Source organism: Pelophylax lessonae (genome assembly GCF_965119305.1).
Source record: "Pelophylax lessonae genome assembly, chromosome: 6".
Classification (NCBI taxonomy): Eukaryota; Metazoa; Chordata; class Amphibia; order Anura; family Ranidae; genus Pelophylax; species Pelophylax lessonae.
In genome coordinates this window covers 312,661,959-312,687,461 of record NC_138773.1, presented here as the reverse complement: position 1 = coordinate 312,687,461, position 25,503 = coordinate 312,661,959, and the positions used below count along the sequence as shown (strand labels likewise).

The 25,503-nt window shown below is 46.5% G+C and overlaps 1 protein-coding gene across 2 annotated transcripts in view; it reads right to left on the bottom strand.

Annotated features, from left to right (window-relative positions):
- Positions 1-25,503, bottom strand: part of ERCC3 (ERCC excision repair 3, TFIIH core complex helicase subunit) — a gene marked incomplete at its 3' end in the record, with an annotated part of 309,947 nt that overhangs the window by 73,605 nt on the left and 210,839 nt on the right. For both annotated transcript variants that reach the window (XM_082261051.1, XM_082261050.1), the window contains one exon: positions 19,887-20,071. In XM_082261051.1, the coding sequence (XP_082117177.1) occupies positions 19,887-20,071 (185 nt within the window). The remainder of the gene's footprint in view (positions 1-19,886; positions 20,072-25,503) is intronic.

The following is a 25,503-nucleotide window of genomic DNA, read 5'->3' as shown; positions in this document are numbered from 1 at the left end:
TCTGATCCATCTAGAAATGGTAGCAGAGGAAGTAGCAGACAACCCTTTCCGAGGCCCATCTGTGTGCAAAAATAGTGAGTTTGATTTCCTAAAAGAGTCCATGGCTGCCAGGTACACCCTAATTACCCAGACCACATCCAAGGCATGCAAGGCAATTTCCTTCTGATGTTTTGGCCTGGGACAGAGGGAAGGCAACACAATGTCTTCATTCAAATGAAAATCTGTAGCAACCTTTGGAAGGAACGAAGAACCACCTTATCTCAGAACCACCAGTAAGGTGAACGACAGGATAACACCGCCAATTCCAAAATCCTGCGTGCAGAGGTGATAGCCACCAAGATGACCACCTTCTTGGACAGCATAAGCAGGGGAATCTCCTGAAGATTCTCAAAAAGAGGCTTCTGGAGGACTAAGAGCATCAAAAAGTCCCAAGGCGGCAACGGAGACCGCATTGGAGGGGCCAAGTGCCACACTAACTGAAGAAAAGCAAGAACCAGGGAGTACGAGGCCAATGGCCATTGAAAGAAGACCGCTAAGGCCGACACCTGACCCTTGATAGTACTCAAGGCCAGTTTCTGCTCAACCCCCCGTTGAAGGAAGGTCAAGATCAGAGCCACTGAGAAAGAGCGAGGATAAACCCCAAGACACTCACACCACGCAATGTACGACTTACATGTATGAGGATAGATCCTCCTAGAAGTAGGTTTCCTAGCTTTTAAAAGTGTCGGAATCACCAATGCAGACAAACCTCTATCCATCAGCACCTGGAGTTCAACAGCCAAGGGGTCAAAGATAGCGAATGTAAAGCAGGATGGAAGATTGGACCTTAGGACAACAGATCCTCCCTGAGAGGCAGCCTCCAAGAAACAATCGGTGACCAGCCGCACCAGATCAGTGTACAAAGCCCGGCGAGGCCAGTCCGGAGCCACCAAGATGACCGGAATCCCTTCTGCCTCGACCCTGCATAGAAGTCTTGGCAGAAGCTTGAGAGAAGGGAAGGCGTAAATCAGACAATACTGACTCCACGAGGCCACCAGCACATCGGGCGTCCGCCAGAGGATTCCACGACTGAGTCACAAACCTATGCACCTTTCTGTTGAGCCGAGATGCCAACAGATCCACCTCAGGGATGCCCCACCGGAGACACAAAATGAAACACCTCCAGATAAAAGGGACCACTCCCCTTGGTCCAATGCCTGCCAACTGAAGTTCCGCCTGCCAGTTTTACACCCTGGGAATGTGTACAGCAGAAGAGGGCTGGAATGAACCGTTCTGCCCACCTTAGATTGCCAGCTACCTCCAGAGCCACCAGGACACTTCTTGTGCCCCCTGGTGATTGACATAAGCCACCGCCATGGCATTGTCCGATTGAATGCGTACTGGACCCTGAAGATGATCCGTCCAATGGTCCAGGCACAGTCTGATTGCTCGGAGTTCAAAAACCTTGATCGGTAGTCTGGACTCTTCCAGTGTCCAGAGCCCCTGAGCAGAATTTTTGCAGAGGACGCCTCTTCAGTCTGACAGGCTGGCATCCGTGGTGACCACTGTCCAATACAAGGGGAGGAAGGAAGGATTTGCCTAGCCGAAGCACCAGAGAATGAAGCCACCATATCAGGGACTTCTTCATTCCCTTGCTCAGCCGGATGTGATTGTCCAGAGACTGCAGAGTCTTGTCCCATTTGGCCAGAATCTCCCTTTGCAGGGACCTCCTATGGAACTGTGCAAACAGAACTGCCTTGAAGGTAGACACGATCAGGCCCAGCACCCGCATGCAAGTCCGGAGCGATGATCATCTGCTGGACAGCAGAAGAAGAATTGCAGCCTGCAATTTGAGTTTTTCCAGAGGAAGGAGCACTCTGGCTAAGGCCGAGTCCAGAGTCAGACCCAGATATTCCAGCTTTGTGGACGGAACCAGAGAATAGAGAAAATGTAGAATCCAGCCTAACTCCCTCAGACTTTGTATGGCAAATTCCAGATTTTCCAACCGAGCAGGAGGAGACTCCACTCGCAGAAGGAGGTCATCCAAGTAGCCCAGTACCGCGATCCCCCGTTAGCCCCGGTGCTAGCATTGTTACGCCAACACTTTTGTGAAGACCCGAGGAGCAGAGACGAGACCAAAGGGTAATGCCACAAATGGATAATGCTGCTCTCCCACGGCAAAGCGGAGGAAGCGCTGGTGACCGACACATATTGGAATGCGAAGGTAAGCGTCCTTGATGTCAATAGAGGCAAAAAAATCCCCCTGATGCAGGGATGCCACCACTGTGCGAATGGACTCCATCCTGAACTTCTGTACCCGCACAAGCAGTTCAGCGTCTTGAGGTCCAGGATTGGACCCACTTTGCCTTCATTCCGGAGAACTGTGAAAAAGTTTGAGTAAAAATCCTGAAAATGTCCTGAAGTCGGAACTGGGACAATCACCCCTTTAACAGGTCTTGCACCACCCCAAACAGACCCTGTAAGCGGTCCTGGGACAGGCGCAAGTTGATAGAAAAGAACCTTTTTGCCGGGGGACAAGAGGGAAACTTGATCTTGCACCCAAACCGAATGACTTTGTGGAACCACTTGTCCTGTACCAGGGAAGTCCACGGGTCCAGAAATCAGCATAGACCTCCCCCCACCCCCCGATACGGGTGAGGGTGCACCTTCATGCTGAATGAGCCTTGTCCGTGGGTCTGGAGAAGCACACTCTCGGCTTGCTAGACCAGATTCGTTTGGATCCTCCAGGAGGCCCTGAAAGGCTTTGAGCCCTGGTCAGTCAACCCTGAGGGAAGAAAAAAACTTCATATGAGCGGAGGAGGGCCCATGTCTACGAAGAGGGTCCTTGCCCTTAGTAGCCTGCAGAGGAAAGATACTCTTTCCCCACTGTGGGACCTTTAATGAGGTCATCCAGGGTAGCGCTAAACAGGCGATCTCCTTGAAAAGGGGAGATCAGTCAAGGCCTTTTTAAAAGTCTGGTCCTTAGACCAGCATTTGTGCCAAAAGACACGCCGAATGACCACTGCCTAAACAGAGAGCCGAGCCACTAGGGGAGCTGCATCCAAAAAGGCATTACAGATAAACTGCACCCCCTGGTCCACCAGCTCAGCAAAAGCAGGGGGGAGCTGTTCTCCCTCCAGGTCACGGCGTAAAAGCTTAGCCCACTCAGTCAGATTTTGCGACACTAGGGCAATGGTGAATACCAGCCTCAGAGCCAAACCAGCCAGTGTGTACAAAATGCGGGACACAGCCTCTGCCTTCCCATCAGCCGGATTCTTAAAGACCGGGGACTCTTCAACCGGAATCATGGTTGCCTTGTTCAATCTGGAAACCAGAGGGTCCACCACCGGTGGAACAATCCACTTCTTAACAAGGATTCCTCATAGGGGTATCGCCTAGCAAAACACTTAGGGACCCCAAGGGGATGCTTTTGTCATCCCCACTCTTTAGCGAAAATTCTGCCAAAATAGGCGGGCAAAGGAAATACCTTTGCCGCTCTGGATGGCTTGTGAGTGCCAAAGAGAACCTGCGCCTCCATCGCAGCTGCAGCATCCATCTTTGGGTCTCACACACAGATACAATCAGTGCTTACACCAGCACCTTTTTGTGTGCGGTTGTAGATGTGGAGGAATCACCCTCACTGAGGATTCTGGACTTGTATCTTCGATCTCAGGGAGCCAATCACAAAAGCAGGAAATTACATTTCTAGGGGGAGCTTTGTATACCATCTGTGTACACATCGCCTCCAGGTTGCCATATTGCATTGAATTTTACAGAAAAAAACACTGCAGATTAAGAAGGGAAGTTCATTATTAGCCACTTCCCATCCGGCCTATAGCAGAATGACAGTTAGGAAGGGGGGGTTTCATTGTTCTGAGTGTATGTCATATGACGTCCTTTAGAACAAGTCGCTCATGAGCGCCCCTGGAGGCACACCGTTTACGATCGCGGTAAAGAGCCTATGCAGTAGGCACTTTACCATGTGATCAGCTGTGTCCAATCATTCTGATCACAGCGTAAATAGGAAGTGCCGGCTATCGGCATTGCTCTCCTCACACAGACAGCGCGTGATGAAAGGAGAGCCGATAAGGGGAGATCTTCACAAATATAATTTTTTTTTGCCTTTTTTTTTTCAACGAAAATGGAGTTACCCTTTAAACCGCTCCATTCTAGATGCCTCGAACCCGTGGAGCGGTTTAGATTTTTAAAATCAAGCCTAATACTTCTCTGAGGCTAGACAAGCCGATTATATATAAATGAGCTGATTCACTAAACGTCACAAACCGCATAATTTATGGTCTTGTTCCCATTTATTTAGGATCAGTAGAAGGAAGGGACTTTTTTTTTTTTTGTAATTCTTACCCATGTATATGACTGTTAGAAGCCTGTGAACCTCAAACAACGATTGTATTTAGCCAAAAGAGGACTGCTCTGTGTAATCACACCGGCATTATGTGATCTTACCAGCTTAGGTGTAAACCATTCCTAAAAGAAACATTCCTGGCGCTCAGCCCGGCCCGCAAAGCGATGGGAACACAAAGCCGGCTTCCAGACTCTTATTATAAACAGATGGATCAGCCGGATTCAATGCCTCTGGTTTAATAGAAAGAGTTATATTTGACCCTCAGTTATACAAAACTATTTTTATTCTTTCTCGATATGCCCTTACACAGATTAATACAGAGTGGAAAGAACAGGGTGGTGAGAGTTTGGAAAAAAGTTACAATTACACAGCATGAGAAACTGAAAATAAAGCCAATCTCCACATACAGGAAAAAGTTCCCAGAACATGTTCATACACCTGCTGCATAGGGAGGAAATGTGCAGACACACTGCTCCCTCTAGTGGTGGGATAGCAGACAGTGAAGTTTTTGCAGCATAAGGCTCCATGTACACGGGACCGTTGTAAATGGCCGTTTAGGAGCAGTTGGGCATTTTTTTTCAGAAGCCCCTGAACCCACCTCAATGTTATCTTATCTGTCCATGTACACAGGATTGTTTACAGCCATTTGCAGGCAGTTGAGTTCAGGGACGTTTTTTGGAAAGCAATTATTTGCGTTCGAAAGTGTGTTTCCCGGCGTTTCAAAAGCAAAAACGTGACCGAACGCGATGATCCGCGTTTAGCGTTCGCGTTTTTCCATTTTAAAGGGGAATCATTTTTTTTGACCTCTAGGAACAATTCTAAACGCTAAACGCAGGTGCAAACGCGACCTAAAGGACGTTTCAAACATCCTAAAAATTCCAGCATTCAAAGGGACTTTTAACAACGTCCCGTGTACATGGAGCCTAAGGCCCCTTTCGCACAAGCGGACCGTTCAGATCCGCCTGTCCGTTTTTCAGGCGGATCTGAACGGTCACCCCATGCATCTTTATGGGGCATCGGATGTCAGTGGAGACATGTCTGCTGACATCCAATCCGTCCAATCCGGACGGATGGAAACTCTATTTCCCATTATTCTGGCGGACAGATGGTCCGTTCTCATCCGATTCCCCCATAGAGAAGAATGGAGACCTGACAGCTCCGTCTCTGCACACAGCGTGGAGACAGAGCCGCCATCCGCCTGCTCAGCGGGGGGATCGGCGGATCGATCCCCCGCTGAGAAAAACAGAGTCCGCCGACCGACTCCACTGTGTGAAAGGGGCCTTAGATCCGGTTCACATTTGTGCGATCAGAGATTGCATGTAATTCAGAGTAGGGATGCACCGATCCGATATTTGGATTGGAAATCGGCCCCGATCCGGACAAAATAGCTGGATCGGAGATCGGTAAAGTTCAGCCGTCCCATGGGCCGATCCGGTTTTTGCTGAGTAACGGCTCAGCCATCCCTTACTAGGTGCAGTAGTAGTATGGGATGGGAGCCGCTACTTCCTGTATAGGTCCGGTCCGGCTCACAGGCAGAGTGATATCAGATGCACTCCGCCTGTGAATGGAGGAGCCGCACACATGAAGCAGCGGCTTTGCAGCTGCTTGCTTTGTGTGTAGCTCCGGATCGGTTCCGTATCGGTATCGGCGATTTCACCTCACCAGATATCGGTATCGGCTCCAAAAAAGCCGGATCGGTGCATCCCTAATTCAGAGCGCACTGCTCCTAAAATTACATGCGATCTCATGTGCGGTGCAAATTTCAGCCATACAGTTTGTATGGCTGAATACGCACCGCATCCGCACTAAACACGCACATGACCCTTTTTTTTTTATATCCGCAGCAGAATCGGATCGCATGGTGGTTCACACTAGTGCGATCCGATTCGGTGCGAACTTGCAGATCTCACTGCGATATGCGATCTCAACTGGGGATGTCGTTAACCTTTGACACCCCCTGCGTATCGCATATGGCAGTGTGAACTGCCAGAGGTGCGGATGCGATACGGGAACACGCTGCATATTCGCAGCGATCACCGCATTGCAGAAGTGTGAACCGGGACTTATAGTCAGTATTTTTTAACCAGTTGCAGTCCAGGCTTTTTCTGTCACTTTGTTTACAAATTTAAAATCAGTATTTTTTGCTAGAAAATTACTTCAAACCCCCAAACATTATACATTATTATTTTTTTTTTTTTCGCAGAGATCCTAGAAAAAAAAAAAAAATGGTGACTGTTGCAATTTTTTAGGTCACGCAGTATTTGTGCAGCGGTTTTTCAAATGTAATTTTTTATACACTTTAACCGCTTGCCGACCGCCGCAGTCAGCCCCTCACAGGCAAAGTGACGTTAATTAACGTCACTAGCCTGGGAGGGTCTGGGGAGCGAGCGCGCGCCGCCAGAGGCGCGCTCCCGCTCCCGTGCGGTCACGGACCCCCCCTGCGCGTGTGACCGGTGGACCCGATGTCCACCGGTCACTCTGCGATCGCCGGGGGAGAGGGAGAAAGTCAGGCAGCTTGTGTAAACAAGCCACCTGTCATTCTCCCCTGTGTAGAGACACCGATCATACGGTTCTACTATGTAGAACCATTGATCAGTGTCCTTACACCTCAAGTCACAGCCAATCGCAGTAAGAATCACGCCCCTAGGGACACACACAGCCCCTCCCTCTCAAATAAAGTTAACCCCTTCGCTACCAGTGTATTTTTACAGTAACAGTGCATATGTATAGCACTGATTACTGTAGAAATGTCACTGGTAACCCCAAAAGTGTCAAAAATGTCAGTCAAGGGTCCGATCTGTCCGCCCCAATGTCACAGTACCACAAAAAAAAAAAAAAAAAAAAAAAAAAATCGCAGATCGCCGCCATTATGCGTTAAAAAAAAAAACAAAAAAACAACAAAAATCTTTCCCTTTGTTAGTAAACGCGATAACTTTTGCGCAAACCAATAAAAATACGCTTTTTGCGATTTTTTTTACCAAACATATGTAGCATAAAACAAATTGGCCGAAAATGTTAAAACATTTTGATTTTTACATTTTTTTGGGGGAATTTCATATAAAAAAATGTGAAAAATATTGTTATTTTTGCAAAATTTACGCTCTTTTTTTGTTTATAGCGCAAAAAGTAAAAAGCGCACAGGTGATCAAATACCACCAAAAGAAAGCTCTGTTTGTGGGAAAAAAAGGACGTCAAATTTGTTTAGGTTCAGCGTCGCACGACCGCGCAATTGTCCGTTAAAGTCACGCAGTGCCGAATCGCAAAATACCCCCTGGTCGTTTAGCAGCCAAATCCTCTGGGGCTTAAGTGGTTAATGAATTAAAAAAAAATAAATAAATAAATAAAAAAAAAAAAAAAAACAATATATAGCCCAATTGTTTTGTAAAATGTGAAAGATGAGGTTACGCAGAGTAAATAGATGTCTAATATGCCACGCTTTAAAGTCAACTCCCGCCGCTTGTGAAAGTGTTCCAGCAGTTTATGAGCCGCTCAGGACGGCTTACATGGGAAAGCCAGCTGTAAAAAAAAAAAAAAAACGATACAGGGGTTATGGCTGATATCTTCAGCCATAATCCTTGTAAACCACTTCAAAGCTGCAATGTATATTTACAGTGGATATAAAAAGTCTACACACCCCTGTTAAAATGTCAGGTTTCTGTAATGAAAAAAAATGACAAAGATAAATCATTCCAGAACTTTTTCCACCTTTAACCACTTTACCCCCGCTCACATTGCAATGTGGTTCGTTATCGTCCAGCGACGTAGACCTACGTCGCTGGACTCCTCCCCTTGTGGGCGGCACAGCGGGAGTCGGGCCAGGGGAGGAGCGGCGGTGATCACCGCCACTCTTCCCCGATCGTCGGGGAATCGAGTGTGGAGATCCGCCCGCTTGTGTAAACAAAGCGGGCGGATCTCCTAAGTGACAGTCAGGGTCAGATTGCAGGGTTCAGCATAGCTGAACCCTGCGATCTGTGTCTGTTTCATACAGTCCCCTCCCCCCCCCCCCCCACACGTTAGTAAGCACCAGGCATACATTAACCCCTCCCTGACCCTGCCAGTGTCATTTTTACAGTAACAGTGCATATTTATAGCACTGATTACTGTAGTAATGTCACTGGTACCCCCAAAAGTGTCAAAAATGTTAGTCAAGGGTCCGATCTGTCCGCCGTAATGTCGCAGTCCCGCAAAAAAATAAATAAATAAATAATCGCAGATCGCCGCCATTACTCGTTAAAAAAAAAAAAACACCAAAAATGACAGCAATCCCTTAGTTAGTAAACACAATAACTTTTGCGCAAACCAATCAAAATACGCTTATTGCAATTTTTTTTACCAAAAATAGGTAGCAGAAAACAAATTGGCCAAGAATGATAAAAAATTTTGATTTTTACATTTTTTTGGGGGGAATTTAATTTAAAAAAATGTGAAAAATATTGTTATTTTTTCAAAATTGTCGCTCTTTTTTTGTTTATAGCGCAAAAAGTAAAAATCGCACAGGTGATCAAATACCACCAAAAGAAAGCTCGGTTTGTGGGGAAAAAAAAAGGAGGTAAATTTTGTTTGGGTACGGCGTTGCATGACCGCGCAATTGTCAGTTAAATTTGCACAGTGCAGAATCGCAAAAAGTGGCCTGGACGTAAGACAGCAAAATCCTCCGGTGGTAAAGTGGTTTAATGTGACCTATAAACTGTACGACTCAGTTCAACAACATAGTGAAATCTCTTAGGTGGAGGGAAGTAAAAATAAAAAAATGAAATAAGATGGTTGCATAAGTGTGCACACCCTTAAACGAATACTTTGTTGAAGCACCTTTTGATTTTATTACAGTGCTCTTTTTGGGTATGAGTCTATCAGCATGGCACATCCAGACTTGGCAATATTTGCCCACTCTTCTTTGCAAAACACTCCAAATCTGTCAGATTGTGAGGGCATCTCCTGTGCACAGCATTTTTTTCAGATCACCCCACAGATTTTCAATCAGATTCAGGTCTGGGCTCTGGCTGGGCCATTCCAAAACCTTAGTCTTCTTCTGGCTCGGCCATTCCTTTGTTGATTTGGATGTATGCTTTGGGTCGTTGTTATGCTGAAAGATGAAGTTCCTCTTCATGTTCAGCTTTCTAGCAGAAGCCTGAAGGTTTTTTTGCCAATATTGATCGGTATTTGGAACTGTTCATAATTTCCTCTACCTTGACTAAGGCCTCTGTTTCAGCTGAAGAAAAACAGCCCCAAAGCATAATGCTGCCACCACCATGCTTCACTGTTGGTATGGTGTTCTTTTGGTGATGTGTTGTTTTTGCGCCAAACATATCTTTTGGAATTATGGCCAAAAAGTTCAACCTTTGTTTCATCAGACCAGATCACATTTCCCCACGTGCTTTTTGGGAGACTTCAGATGTGTTTTTGCAAAATGTAGCCGGCTTGGGTGTTTTTCTTCAGAAGAAAAGGCTTCAGTCTTGTCACTCTCCCCCATAGCCCAGACATATGAAGAATACGGGAGATTGTACCACACAGCCAGTACTTGCCAGATACTCCTGCAGCTCCTTTAATGTTGCTGTAGGCCTCTTGGAAGCCTCCCTGACAAGTTTTCTTCTCGTTTTTTCATCAATTTTGGAGGGACGTCCAGTTCTTGGCAATGTCACTGTTGTGCCAGATTTTCTCCACTTGATGACTGTCTTCACTGTGTTCCATTGTATATCTAAGGCCTTGGAAATTCTTTTGTACCCTTCTGATGGATACCTTTTAACAATGAGATCCCTCTGATGCTTTGGAAGCTCCCTGGAGGACCATGACTTTTGCTGTAGGATGCGACTAAGAAAACGTCAGGAAAGACCTACTAGAACAGCTGAACTTTATTTGGGGTGGGGTGCACTGACTCCTATTTAACATGAGTATGAATGTGATTGCTTCATTCTGAACACAGCTACATCCCCAGTTATAAGAGGGTGTGCACACTTCTGCAACCACATTATTTTAGTTTTTCATTTTTACTCCCCCTCCCCCCCCTAAAATATTTCAGTTTGTTGATCAACTGAGTTGTACAGTTTATAGGTCACATTAACCATTTCTGGACTGGAAAGATTTACCCCCTTAATGACCAGGCCATTTTTTGCGATTCGGCACTGCGTTACTTTGACAATTGCGCAGTCGTGCGACGCTGTACCCAAATAAATTTGATATCCTTTTTTTCCCACAAATAGAGCTTTTTTTTTTTTTTTGATCACCTCTGATTTTTATTTTTTGCTCTATAAACAAAAAAAAAAAACAAAAAAATAATTAAAAAAAAATAAATTATATTATATTAATATATATATATATACATACACACACATACATACATACATACAGTAAACCCCCGCTCCATCGCGGTTCAGTTTTTGCGGTCCCGGTATATTGCGTTTTTTTTGTAATGTTATTTTACTATATAAATCATTAAAAATGAAATATTTTTGTGTTTTTCATAGCTCTTGCTCTGTCTCTCAGTATATTTTATGTGTTTAAATGAGTTTCTATTGTTTTAAAAGTGTGTTTAAAGACCTTAAAATGCTTTTACACGTACAGTGACTGTAAAAAAAACATGCCTACAATGTATTTTAATAGGGTTTTTCTATTTCGCGGATTTTCACTTTTCGCGGCTGGGTCCGGAACGTAACCCCCGCAATGGAGGGGGGTTTACTGTATAAACCCTATATAACATTCCCAATTAAAAAATCTAAACTTTTCATCCTCTTAGGCCAATTTGTATTCTGCTACATATTTTTGGTAAAAAAAAATCCCAATAAGTGTATATTCATTGGTTTGCGCAAGAGTTATCTCTTCTACAAACTAGGAGAAAGATTTATGACATTTTTTTAATTTTTTTTTATTAGTAATGGCGGCGATCTAGCGGGGCTGGGACATTGTGGCGGACAGATCGGACCCCTGACATTTTTGGGGGGAACCAGTGGCATTACCTATAGTAATCAGCGCTATAAATATGCACTGTTACTGTAATAATGACACTGGCAGGGAAGGGGTTAACCCAAGGCGATCAAAGGGTTAAAATGTATGCCTAGGGGGTGTTTTCTAACTGTGAGGGGGATGGGCTTGTGGAATAAACACAGAGACATGTGATCTAAATAGGAGGATCACAGGCACTCTGTATTGATTCCAGAGAGAACAACAGTCTGCAGTGTTTACAACAGCAGATCGTCCTTCTCTCTCCACAGGGAGCGATCGCGGGTGCCTGGCGGCAATCGCTGCCGCTAGCCCCCGTGAATCAGCTTTCCTGCTGGCAAATGGGGGCGCACGCCCCACAGGATCGCTGTACAGGTACGGCGATTCGTGCAGCAGAGCCAGCCTGCCGCAGTATATATGCGGCGGGCGGGCAGTAAAAAATGGAAAAAGTTCTGAAATTATTTAATCTGTCTCTTTTTTTTTTACATCACAGAAACCGGGGGTTTAACCACTTAAAGTGGAGTTCCACCCTGTTTTACAACTTACTAGTTTTAGTTCGGGCTGTCAATGCTAAACAACAATTGGGCATTTTTTTTTTTGTGTGTGTGTTCCTTACCTTCTATTTAGGGAATTTTAATGTGCACTTCCTCCTTCCTCCCCCCTCCTCGGCCGTGGCCGCCGTCATCACTTCCTGTTTTGCATTGCCTCATGGGAGCCGTTTGTAATCACTCCCAGAAGGCAATGGGCGCCATCTTTAATAAGGGTAACACTGCTATTTTTGCCAGTACCACTTTAATAGCAGAGTCACATCGTTGCAGACCGATCTGCGCTTTTCAGATCAATTAATACTTTACACCTTATTTTTGTCAGTCGGTGAGTGCATTGTTGGGCACATTGGTGGACACTGTAATAAACATTGTAATTTTGGGCACTATGATGGAAACTGTAATTTGGGCACTGTCATTTTGGCGGCACTGTGATGGGGGCCAAAATGTAATGGCACTGTGATTTTTTGCAGCACTGTGATTTGGGCAGCAATGTAATGGCACTGTGATTTTTGCAGCAATGTGGTGGCACTGTGATTTTGGCAACACTGTGATGGCACTGTGATTTTGGCAGCACTGTGATGGCACTGTGATTTTGGCAGCACTGTGATGGCACTGTGATTTTGGCAGCACTGTAATGGCACTGTGATTTTGGCAGCACTGTTATGGCACTGTGATTTTGGCAGCACTGTGATGGCACTGTGATTTTGGCAGCACTGTGATTTTGGCAGCACTGTGATGGCACTGTGATGGCACTGTGATTTTTGGCAGCACTGTAACGGCACTGTGATTTTGGCAGCACTGTGATGGCACTGTGATTTTGGCAGCACTGTGATGGCACTGTGATTTTGGCAGCACTGTGATGGCACTGTGATTTTGGCAGCACTGTGATTTTGGCAGCACTGTCAAGGGGGTGGCACTGTAATTTTGGCAGCACTGTGATAGCACTGTGATTTTGATAGCATTCTGATGGCATTGTGATTTTGGCAGCACTGTCAAGGGGGTAGCACTGTGATTTTGGCAGCACCGTGATTTTGGCAGCACTGTGGTGGCACTGTGATTTTGGCAGTACTGCGATTTTTGGCAGCACTGATGGCACTGTGATTTTGGCAGCACTGTGATTTTGGCAGCACTGTTAAGGGGGTAGCACTTTGATTTTGGCAGCACTGTGATGGCACTGTGATTTTGGCAGCACTGTGATGGCACTGTGATTTTGGCAGCACTGTGATGGCACTGATTTTTGGCAGCACTGTAATAGCACTGTGATTTTGGCAGCACTGTAATGGCACTGTGATTTTGGCAGCACTGTGATGGCACTGTGATTTTTGGCAGCACTGATGGCACTGTGATTTTGGCAGCACTGTGATTTTGGCAGCACTGTTAAGGGGGTAGCACTTTGATTTTGGCAGCACTGTGATGGCACTATGATTTTGGCAGCACTGTGATTTTTGGCAGCACTGTGATGGCACTGTGATTTTTGGCGGCACTGTGATTTTTGGCAGCACTGATGGCACTGTGATTTTTGGCAGCATTGATAGCACTGTGATTTTTGGCATCACTGCCATGCACTGTGATTTTGGCAGCACTTTGATGGCACTGCTATTGGGGGCAGCACTGTGGACGGTTGGATGGTGCTGACCCCATCTCAGTGTGACATCCATCCATCAATGCACAGTGCAGACCCCATCACTGTGTTACATCGATCCAGCCATCCTTCCACAATCCTGCCCCCAATTAAAGTGTGCCATCACAGTGTTGCTGCCACAATAGCCATGCTGCACCCAATAATAGTGCTGCCATCCATCTGTTACATTAAAGTTCCCCATCAGCCAGACAAGAGCTTTCTTACTGTAATAGCTGGCAGTGTGTGTATGTGTGTGTCTCTGTCTGACTCTGTCTCCTGCACTTGTGTCTTCCGGGAGGCGGGGAAGGGATATAGAGGGCGGCAACTTCCTCCTGAGCAGACATCTCTATAGCAACCTGTACTATGCCTAAAGCATAGTACTGCCCATGTGCAGTATTTCCTGCTGCATTCTGGGCAGCCAGAATGAACAACAATCAGGAAGAAGGTCACTAAGTCTTACACTGCGGCTTCAGACGCCCTTAGTAAAGATGACAACGCACAGGCAGCGATTTTAAAAGTAAGATTTTCACTGTTCAACTCATAAATATGCAAATAGCGGTTTTGTCAAGCGAGATGTATTAATATTAATGGGCTATTTTTGTTTAAAAAGTGATTCTGAGGGTGGAACTGCGCTTTAAGCCCCGGAAGATTTTACCCCCTTCCTGACCAGGCCCTATTTTGCGATTCGGCACTGCGTGAATTTAACGGACAATTGCGTGGTCATGCGATGCTGTACCTAAACTAATTTTATGTCCTTTTTTTCCCCACAAACAGAGCTTTCTTTTGGTGGTATTTGATCACCTGTGCGATTTTTTGATCATGCGCTATAAACAAAAAAGAGCGTCAATTTTGCAAAAATAACAATATTTTTCACATTTTTTTATATGAAATTCCCTCCCAATAAAAATGTAAAAATCAAAATTTTTTAACATTTTAGGCCAATTTGTTTCCTGCTACATATGTTTGGTAAAAAAAAAAATCACAATAAGCGTATTTTGATTGGATTGCGCAAAATTTATTGCGTTTACTAAGGGAAAGATTTTTGTTGTTTTTTTTTGTTAACGAGTAATGGCGGCGATCTGCGATTTTTTTTGCGGGACTGCGACATTGCGGCGGACAGATCGGACCCTTGACAGACATTTTTGACACTTTTGGGGTTACCAGTGACATTACTACAGTAATCAGTGCTATACATATGCACTGTTACTGTAAAAAATGACACTGGCATGGAAGGGGTTAACTTTATTGGGGAAGGAGGGGTTAAGTGTGTCCCTAGGGGCGTGTTTCTAACTGTGATTGGATGTGGCTTTACATGTAACAGCACAGATCAATGGTCCTACATAGCAGGACCTTATGATTTGTGCTTTTACACAGGGGAGAATGACAGGCGGCTGTGTTTACATTAGCCACCTGACTTTCTCCCTTCACAGCGGACGATCGCGAGTAACCGGCAGACATCGGGTCCGCCGGTCACACGCACGGAGGTGTCCGTGAACGAGCCAGGGCGGGAGCGCGCGCTCGCCCCCTATTGGCTTACAGGCTAGTGACGTACCCATACGTCACTTTGCCTGGCCGGGGCTGACCGCCGCAGTATATGTACTTGCGGCGGTCGGCAACTGGTTAACAGGGGTGTGTAGGCTTTTTATATCCAGTGTATGTACTGAGGTCTTGAAGTGGTGGGACATTGACAAATTTTATTTTTATTTTTTCACATGGAACCCTTTCCTTGCCAGAGTCATTTATGCGTAAACATGTTTTTTTTTTTTTTTTAAAAAAACACATTTTAGGCCTGAAGATTAAACATTATCTATTTTCAGAAAGCAGAGACCCTGAAAAATAAAACTGTGGTAGTTGGAATTTTTTTTTTTTATGTGTAACTAAAAGGTACATTTTGTTTTTCGTTTTGCATAGCAGAGGGATTAGAACATCTTTCAGGTTTATTGCTGTCTGTGCCCCCGTTAGGGAGATTCACCCTCTCTATTTGTCCTGTTTACCATTATCAATGAAAGTGAAAAGTAAAAGAAAATCCCAAATTTTGGGTTGTCCCCAGAAAAATAATAGAGGGGAAAACACTATTAACCCGGGGACCCCAAGAGATTCCCTTAATTTGCAGGGATTTCCTCGCACTTCCTGTTTGAGCTGTGGTACATAAAGTGAAGGGAAGTCTCCCCCAATTGGACACAGATGACAAAAAATAAAATAAATAAAAAACATCTGACAGGAGTAATAACCTTCCCATACTCCATCCAAAAGTCTTGCCTATAGTTCTACTTAAAGCAAGGTTGCAGCCTGTAAAAAAACAAAAATTAACAGCAGCTATAAATACTGTAGCTGCTGACTTTTAGAGTCGGTTCACACTAATCCGACTCAAAGTCACCCCGACTTCGACGACTAATGAAGTCGCCCGTGCACGCGCGGCTTGCAAATGACTTCTCATAATAGAAGTCAATGCAAGTCGCTCCAACTTTGCAAAATAATAGTGCAGGAACCTTTTTCTAAGTCGGAGCGACTTGAGTCGCTCTGATTAGAACGGTTCCATTGCACAGCAATGGAAGCTACATGTCAGGCGACGGATCAGTGTGAACCGGCAGTTAATATGACACTTACCTGTCCAGCAATCCCGCAATGTCGGCACCTCAAGTTGATTTGTCCATCGGCTTTGGGTTCCGGACGGCGGCATCTATACTAAGGGAAACAGAAAGTAAAGCCTTGCGGCTTTACAGCCTGTATCCTACTGCGCACGCGCAAGTCGCACTGCGCTTTCTGAATGGTCCTGCTGTCTTCTGGGACCTGTGTGTCTCCCAGAAGGCAGCCGGGGGGGGGGGGGGGGGGAGAGAAGGGAGTTCGGAAATTTTGTAGATCGCTGTGATCATCATGCGGCGATCTTACCTAAAAGTGGGAGCGGCCACCTGGTTTTGACAGGTACCCGCTCCCCTCAAAAAGTGCCAAATGTGGTAGTGGAGGGAGGGTGCAAACAAAGCTGAGCTTCCCCTTTTGGGTGGAGCTCCGTTTTAGGTCGCAGGATATTTGTGCAGGGGTTTATCAAGTGCAAAATTTCAGTAAAAAAATAAAATAAAATGAAAAATGGCTAATTTTAGAAACGCAATAGATTTCCCATTTTTTGGCAATATATAAAAGTTGCTGTCGTGCTGAGTAAACAGATACCAAACAACAATGACAACGTACGAAACCCTATATTTTCTACAGGCAGCGCTTCAAAAGCCCCCTACAAGTCATCAGTTTAGAGTGAACCGTGAATATTAGCCCTAGAATTATTTGTCCCACTCGGGCATGCGTGGCGATACACAACGTGTATTGCAAGCATTGGGGTTTTTCTTTTTTTTTTTTCATATAGGCGTCCCCGACAGGTGCGTTTACGTGTGTGCGTGTGCGCGTGTGGGGGCAGGACTGGCTCAATTTTTTTTTTTTTTTTTAGGAGGGTGTTAAGTTCTTGGGTGTAACTTCATTTTTTTACTTTGTTTTCTTTACTTACACTAAAACTATTTATATCACACAGGACAATATGTCCCCTATGACAGGGATTCCCAAACTACAGCTCTCCAGTTGTTCAGGAACTACAATTCTCATCATGCCTAGTCATGTCTGTGAATGTCAGAATTTTACAATGCCTCATGGGATGTGTAGTTCTGCAAGAGCTGCAGGGCCGTAGTTTGAGGATCCCTGCCCTATGAGATTTAACCACTTAAGCCCCGGAAGATTTTACCCCCTTCCTGACCAGGGCCTATTTTGAGATTCGGCACTGCGTGACTTTAATAGACAATTGCGCGGTCGCGCGACGCTGTACCTAAACGAATTTGACGTCCTTTTTTCCCACAAACAGAGCTTTCTTTTGGTGGTATTTGATCGTGCATTTTTTGATCATGCGCTATAAACAAAAAAAGAGCGTCAATTTTGCAAAAATAACAATATTTTTCACATTTTTTTTATATGAAATTCCCCCCCCCCAAAAAAAAAATGTAAAAATCAAAATTTTTTAACATTTTAGGCCAATTTGTTTTATGCTACATATGTTTGGTAATTATGTTGTTAAAAAAAAAAAAAAAAAAAAAAAAATCGCAAAAAGCGTATTTTGATTGGTTTGCGCAAAAGTTATTGCGTTTACTAAGGGAAAGATTTTTGTCATTTTTGTTATTTTTCTTTTAACGCGTAATGGCGGCGATCTGCGATTTTTTTTGCGGGACTGCGACATTGCGGCAGACAAATCGGACCCTTGACTGACATTTTTGACACTTTTGGGGTTACCAGTGACATTACTACAGTAATCAGTGCTATACATATGCACTGTTATTGTAAAATGACACTGGCAGTGAAGGGGTTAACTTTTGAGAGGGAGGGGTTATGTGTGTCCCTAGGGGCGTGATTCTAACTGTGATTGGCTGTGGCTGAGGTGTAAGAACAGAGATCAACGGTCCTACATAGTAGAACCGTATGATCACTATTTCTACACAGGGGAGAATGACAGGCGGCTTGTTTACATTAGCCGCCTGCCTTTCTCCTGCTCTAACGGACGTTCGCGAGTGACCGGCGGACATCGGGTCCGCCGGGCACACGCGTGGGGGGGTCCGTGACAGCGCGGGAGCGCGCCTCCGGCGGCGCGCGCTCGCTCCCTAGACCCTCCCAGGCTAGCGGCGTAGCCCTACGTCGCTTTGCCTGTGAGGGGCTGACCGCCGCCGTAAACAGTCGTGCGGCGGTCGGCAAGCGGTTAATATTTTCCAGACAGGTTTCTGTTTAAATGAGTTATCAGGGGTCTTATAGATCCCTGATGTCTTACCTGCCCTCCATTGACGTTTATGGAGAGCAGATCATACCTTCATCCAAGCAGCCACCAAACACCTGAAGTGACATTTAACATATTACTTCTGGGGTCACTTATCTCTAGTGAAGATCAGTTTCCCCTCTCTTTCACCCACCGATGCCCACAGGTTGGACAGACAGTCTGGGAAGACTGGAAGGATAGGGAAGGGCTGGGAGTGTGTGTGACCCCCCCCAACCCCTGCTGGCACCATGAGCCTTACAAGTGTGGCAGTAAAAGCGTTAGAGTGGTATCTATACTGAAAAAAACTTGGATAACTCCATCAGCTTTTACTGCTCTCTGGACCTTCGTTAGGGAGATTTCCCCTCACTTCCTGTTTTATCAGATAGGGAGTCATGAAAAAACTGCAACAGGGTAACAGACAATAATAAAAATCTATCCAAAAGACAGTTGAAACACATCCGTATTGAAGGTTCTGACCCTCTTCAAGTGGTAAAAAAATAGTTTTGGATTCAGATACATTTTAATACACAATAACTACCCAAGACCTTTTCTGAAGCATAGTAGATTTCAGCATTTCAGATCTGATAGCCCAGCATTGCTCTCCTCATAGGAAGGGTCTTGTGTTTAATTAACCCCATAATGACCCAGTAACACATATATGTGGCGTCCAGGAGGTAGGCTTTAAACCTGGGTGGCCCAAACATGCGTTCCGGTGTTTGTGCTGGGAGTGCGCTACGCACATATTTGCATACCTGCCAACTGTCCCATTTTTGCAGGAACAGTCCCGGCAAATAGGACCCTGTCCCGGGTAATTTAATTTGTCCTGGCTGTCCGTAAATGCCGGTAACGGGCAGCCGATGCCTGGAAAAAAGTTGGTTGCGGGCCGACATCGTAACTGCGCATGCGCCGTTCCGATGCCTGCCAGGCTTGGGAAAGCTTGTACAAGCTCGGCCGGGCCCGCATGTGTGCAGTTACATCTGGCGCCATTTTTAAATCAAATGCACTCATTCTCAGCAGCGCCTTGCTGGCGCCGGCTGCCACAGTCAGCTGCAGAGCAGAGAAGGACTGTCACCCGGAAGTGCTGCAGGACACTACTTGCCCCTTGCAGGGGATGAACGTTTTCTGTGGAAGGTGAGAAAGCCTTTAAATTTTGCATGGGTTTGGGGGCCAATCTCTGACAAGTAGAAGCATTCAAAAGGAGAAAATATCGCCCTGACAACATCCAAGGAATGCAAGGCAAACTCCTTAGGATGCTTAGGATTCGCACACAGCGAAGGTAAGACCATGTCCTCGTTGAGATGCGCAGGAACAAATAAAAACAGCTATCAGTGTAAAGAAAAAAACACACTTGGCAGAAATAAAAATGAAGAAAACAGAAGAAAAAAGGCTGAGACTGTAGCCCCAGCTAAGGGAAGCCTGCCTACTCCTAACTAGGCAAAAGACAAACTGAATTGGGAATGCTGCTAGCAGGGGGGTATTGGACCAGAGGGACAGCCCCCTATAGGTGTGTCTATGCAAAGTTTTTTGTGAATGTTTCTAACAAAATCTTCTGCCTAGCTTACTCCTGTGGATAAGGTCAATACCCATAAGTGAAGACTGTATGAGTGGGCGGCGACTGTCAGAGGACGCAAGAGAAATTTTGTTTAGGCTCGCTATTCTGCTCACCTCAGCGCATTGAACTTTAGCGATGTAGCCATTGTTCTGGAGCTCCATCCAGTTGGCCTCATACAACTTGGGACCAATTAGGAAATTTAAATCAACGATTTTGTCATCTTCTCGGACCAGCGTGGCAGTGAGCCCGAGCTTGCAGTGAGCCTGGACAATGGTCAGGACACGACGGAACATCTTAGCTGAATAAGGCCAAATAGAAAAAAAATATACATATATATATATATATATTCAATAGAATTATACAATATAGTAAATGTAAGCCACAACTGAATGACATATATTCTGATAAATTACAGTGTGTCACAAACCCTTGCCTTTTTTTAAAATCTCAGTGCTGATGATTATCTCCTGCAGCCTCTTTGCTTCCACTTCCCATCTACATGCACTTCAGTGGTGGCTGCAATGCCTTTCTCCGAGTGGGTTTCCAAATGGTGATAGCAGTGCACCATGCCTGCGTCATGTGTGTTGGGCACTTGCAGTCTCCACTGGCAGCCCATGTGACTGGGTGACACTGCAGGGGCATACTTGGGTGACAGTAACACTCTATAAACAGGAAGTGCCTAGACAAGAACCTTTATAGATATTTTTATTTACAAAAGCTGCAGATTTATAAAAATGACTAATGTTAAAGTGATTGTAAAGGCAGAAGATTTTTTTTTTTTATATGCATTCTATATGCATTAAGATAAAAATTGGATTTTTGACTTACCGTAAAATCAATTTCTCTAATGTTCATTGACGGACAAAGCTCCTGATCTTTGGTTATACTGCCCCCTACAGGACACTAGGCAGGAAAAAAGTCTGGCTTTGCCTATGGGCAGTCTCTCAGGGGGTATACTCCCTCTCTCTTCTATATGTACTCAGTTTTGTTAAAAGGAGTGTCAGAAAAATTACAACTCCACAGAGGGGTGGGTGCTGTATCCGTCAAAGAACATCAGAGAAATGGATTTTACGGTAAGTCAAAAATCCAATTTTTTGTATCGTTCATTGACGGACACAGCTCCTAATCCTATTAACCATTGGGACGTCCCACAGCAGTGTTAAAACAGAAGGGCTGGAACAGCAAAAAAGAAACTCCTCCCAAGGCCAACTATAGCCAACCAGGTAAACAGAAGCTCAACCAAAACAACTGAAGCTCACCTGAAAAGGGAAAGGAGAAACCCGACCCTTGATGGAATAGACCTGAACAACGCAATCTGTCTGATCCATCTGGAAACGGTCGCAGAAGTAGCAGACAACCTTTTCTGAGGCCCATCCGTGAGCACAAATAGGGAGTCTGACTTCCTCAAAGACTCCGTAGCTGCCAGGTACACCCTAATTGCCCGGACCACATCCAAGGCATGCAAAGCAATTTCCATTGGATGTTTTGGTCTGGGACACAGAGAAGGCAACGCAAAGTCTTCATTCAAAAGAAAAACCTAAACAACCTGAGGAAGGAATGAGGATTCTCAAAAGGAGGCTTCTGGAAGAGAGCACCAAATTGAGGTCCCAAGGTGGCAACAGAGACCACACTGGTGGAGTCAAGTGCCTAACTCCCTGAAGAAGAGTATGTACCAGGGAGTATGTGGCCAAGGGCTGTTGAAAGAAAACTGCTAAGGCCGGCACCTGACCCTTGATAGTACTCAAGGCCAGTTTCTGCTCAACCCCCCATTGAAGGAAGGTCAAGATCCGAGCCACCGAAAAAGAGCGAGGATGAACCCCAAGAGACTCACACCACGCAATGTAGGTCTTCCACGTACGATGGTAGATCTTCCTATAAGTAGAATTCATGGCTTTTAACAGCGTTGGAACCACCGACTCAAGACAAAACCTCTATCCATCAGCATCTGGCGTTTAACAACCAAGCCGTCAAAGCCAGTGACTGCAAAGGACGGAAAATTGGTCCTTGGGACAGCAGATCCTCCCTGAGCGGAAGCTTCCAAGGAACGTCGATGACCAGCCGCACCAGATTGGCGTACCAAATTCGGCAAGGCCAGTCCGGGGCCACTAAGATGACCGGAATCCCTTCTGCCTCGATCCTGCGTAGAAGTCGTGGCAGAAGCAAGAGAGGAGAGAAGGCGTAATTTAGAAGATACTGACCCCACGGGGCCACCAGCGAATCTGTGGCATCCGCCAGAGGATCCCGTGACTGAGCCACAAACCTCTGCACCTTTCTGTTGAGCTGGGATACCAACAGATCCACCTCAGGGATGTCCCACCAGAGACACAATTGATGAAACACGTCCAGATGAAGGGACCACTCCCTTGGTCAAACACCTGCCGACTGAGGTAATCCGCCTGCCAGTTTTCCACCCCTGGAATGTGTATGATGGAGAGGGCTGGAACGAATCGTTCTGCCCACCTTAGAAGGCCGGCTACCTCCAGAGCGGCCAGGACACTTCTTGTCCCCCCCCCCCAAGTGACATAAGCTACGGCCGTGGAATTGCCTGATTGAATGAGCACTAGACATCCCTGAAGACGATCCGTCCAATGTTCCAGGCACAATCTGATCGCTTGGAGTTCCAAAACATTGATCGGTAGTCTGGACTCATCCAGTGTCCAGATCCCATGAGCAGAGTTTTTGCTGAAGACACCTCCCCAGCCAGACAGGCTGGCATCCTTGGTGACCATTGTCCACTACAAGGGAAGGAAGGAATTGCCCAGCCGAAGCGCCGGAGAATGAAGCCACCATATTAGGGATTCTTTCGTTCCCCAGCTTAGCCAAATCTGATTGTCCAGAGACCGCGTATTCTTGTGCCATTTGGCCAGAATCTCCCTTGCAGGGAACCCGTATGGAACTGTGCAAACGGAACCACCTTGAAGGTTAACACCATCAGACCCAGCACCCGCATGCAAGTCCGAAGGGATGACCATTTGCTGGACAGCAGGAGACGAATTGCAGCCTGCAGTTTATCCAGAGGAAAGAGCACTCTGGCTAAGGAAGAGTCCAGAGTCAGACCCAGATAGTCCAGCTTTCTGGACTGAACCAGAGCAGACTTCTGAAAATTCAGAATCCAGCCAAACTCCCTCAAAGTTTGTATGGTGATTTCCAGGTTTTCCACCAGAGCAGTAGGAGACTCGTCTTACAGGAGGAGGTCGTCCAAGTAGCCCAGTACCATGATCCACCATTGGCGTAACAATGCTAGCACCAGGGCCAACACTTTTGTGAAGACCCGAGGAGCGGAGGCGAGACCAAAGGGCAACGCCACAAACGAATAATGCTCCTCTCCCACAGCAAAGTGGAGGAAGCGCGGGTGACCGACACATTGGAATGTGAAGGTAAGCGACCTTGAGGTTGATGGAGGCACGAAAATCCCCTGATGAAGAGAAGCTACCACTGTGCGAATGGACTACATTCTGAACTTCTGCATCCGCACAAAATAGTTCAGTGACTTGAGGTCCAGAATTGGACACACCTTGCCTTTTTTCCTGGGGACATCACCCTATAAGGAAAAGGTCTTGCCCCGCCCCAAAAAATAGCCTGTAAGCGGACCGGGGACAGTTGTACGTTGGAAGGAAGAACCTTATCAGAGGGTAAGAACGAAACTCGATCTTGTACCCAGACCATATGACCTCGTGGACCCACTTGTCTTTTACCAGGGAAGTTCACGGGTCCGGGAACCAGTGAAGACGTCCCCCCACCCCATATACGGGTGAGGGCGCACCTTCCTGCTGAAGGGGCCTTGTCCACGGGTCTGGAGAAGCCCGCTCTTGACTCAACAGACCAAGTTTGTTTGGATCCTCCAGAGAAGGCCCTGAAGGGCTTCAATACCTTGTCAGTTGACCGAGGGACAAAAAAACTCCTTAAGAGCCGAGAAGGAGGGCTCACGTCTACCGCGAGGGTCCTTGCCCTTAGAACTCTGCAGAAGAAAGGTACTCTTCCCCCCTGTGAGATCTTTAACAATGTCATCCAGGGTAGCACCAAACAGGCAATCTCCTTGAAAGAGAAGATCAGTCAGGCCTTTTAAGAAGTCTGGTCCGCAGACCAGCATTTGTGCCAAAAGACACACCAAAAGGACCACAGCCGAAACAGAGAAGCCACAAAGGGAGCCGTATCCAAAGAGACAGATAACCTGCAGCCCCTGGACCAGCTGGTCCGCCAGCTCAGCAAAGGCAAAGGGAAGCTACTTCCCCCTCCAGGTCACGGCGCAAAAGCTTAGCCCATTCAGTCTGCGACAACAGGGCAATGGTGAATATCAGCCTCAGTGCCAAACCCGCCAGGATGTACAATTATGCGGGCCACAGTCTCCGCCTTCCTGTCAGCCAGATCCTTAAAGGTCGGGGGCTCTTCAACCGGAATCATGGTTGCCTTGTTTAATCTGGAAACCGGAGTGTCCACCACTGGTGGAACAATCTACCTCTTAAGAATGGACTCCTCATAGCTTAGGGACCTCAAGGGGACACTTTGGTCGTCTCCACTCTTTAGTGACAACGCTGTCAAAATAGGAAGGGAAAGGGAACACCTTTGCCGCTCTGGAAGGTTTGCGAGTGCCAAAAGGAACCGGCGCCTCTGTCGCAGCCCCGTCCTCCTTAAGTTTAAAGCCTCAAGCACAGATACAGCCAGTGCGTCCACCAGCGCCTTTTCATGTGCGGTTGCAGAAGTGGAGGAATCCTCCTCACTATGAGGATTCAGGGCGTGTGTTTGCAGACCCAGCAGGGTGACCCACATCCGTGTTGGCTGAATCAGATTCAGGATCTGAGGAGGCAGACACTTTATCGCTTATAAGCCCCCTCCACCCAGGACATAACGGACTCCAGGACTGCAGTCAGTGCATCGAAGGATGGATGGGACCCGGAGGGCCCCGCAGCCCCAGAAAGGGGATCAGGAGGGGAGATGTGCTCCAAACAAGACTCCATGAGTCACCAGGGGGACCCCACAAAAAAGTGTAAAACACTGCTAAAGGACAACCCTCCCCGCGCTCTGGCAGCACCACGTGCGGTGATCAGGAAGTGAAAAGATCCAGGAGTCAGCACCAGGGGATGATGAGGAGCTCCCACTGCCGATAACGCCACCCAGAAGGCTCCACAGACATGGCAGCCACTGTTTTCTATGGCAGACTACTGCAAAATTGCTACAATGCTGTGACTCGGGCCGAGACCCGTCGTATGCGACCTCGCGAGGCATTTAACTCGCAGGCCAGCCCCCGTTCGGTGGGGCTATGTCGCGGACGATCTAGCGTGGAGCTGAGGTCTGCACACGATCACTGGCCAGACTGGGGTGACCACTGGATCTAGATTATCCAGCCCGTCGCCCAGTCCAGCAGTTGATTGTAGATCTCGCAGGAAAGAAAAAAAATTTACCAGGACCAGAGATCCGAGCAAGGAACTAGGTCCTTACTCCTGACTAGGCAGAAAAAAAAAAATCACAGTACCTATAGCAGAGAGAGGAAATTTACCCCCCAGGACTGTCCATAAGTGTAGCCAGACTTTTTTTCTGCCTAGTGTCCTACTCCTGTAGGGGGCACTATAACCCAAAGGTCAGGAGCAGTGTCCATCAATGAACGATAGAGAAAAACAATTCTATGTTCAGCAGCCCCCCTAACACTGACCTGAGCCCCATCTAGATTCAGCAATGTTGCAACAGTGTCTCGGCTGCCTGGGACTCCCCTCCTCATTGGCTGAGACAACAGCG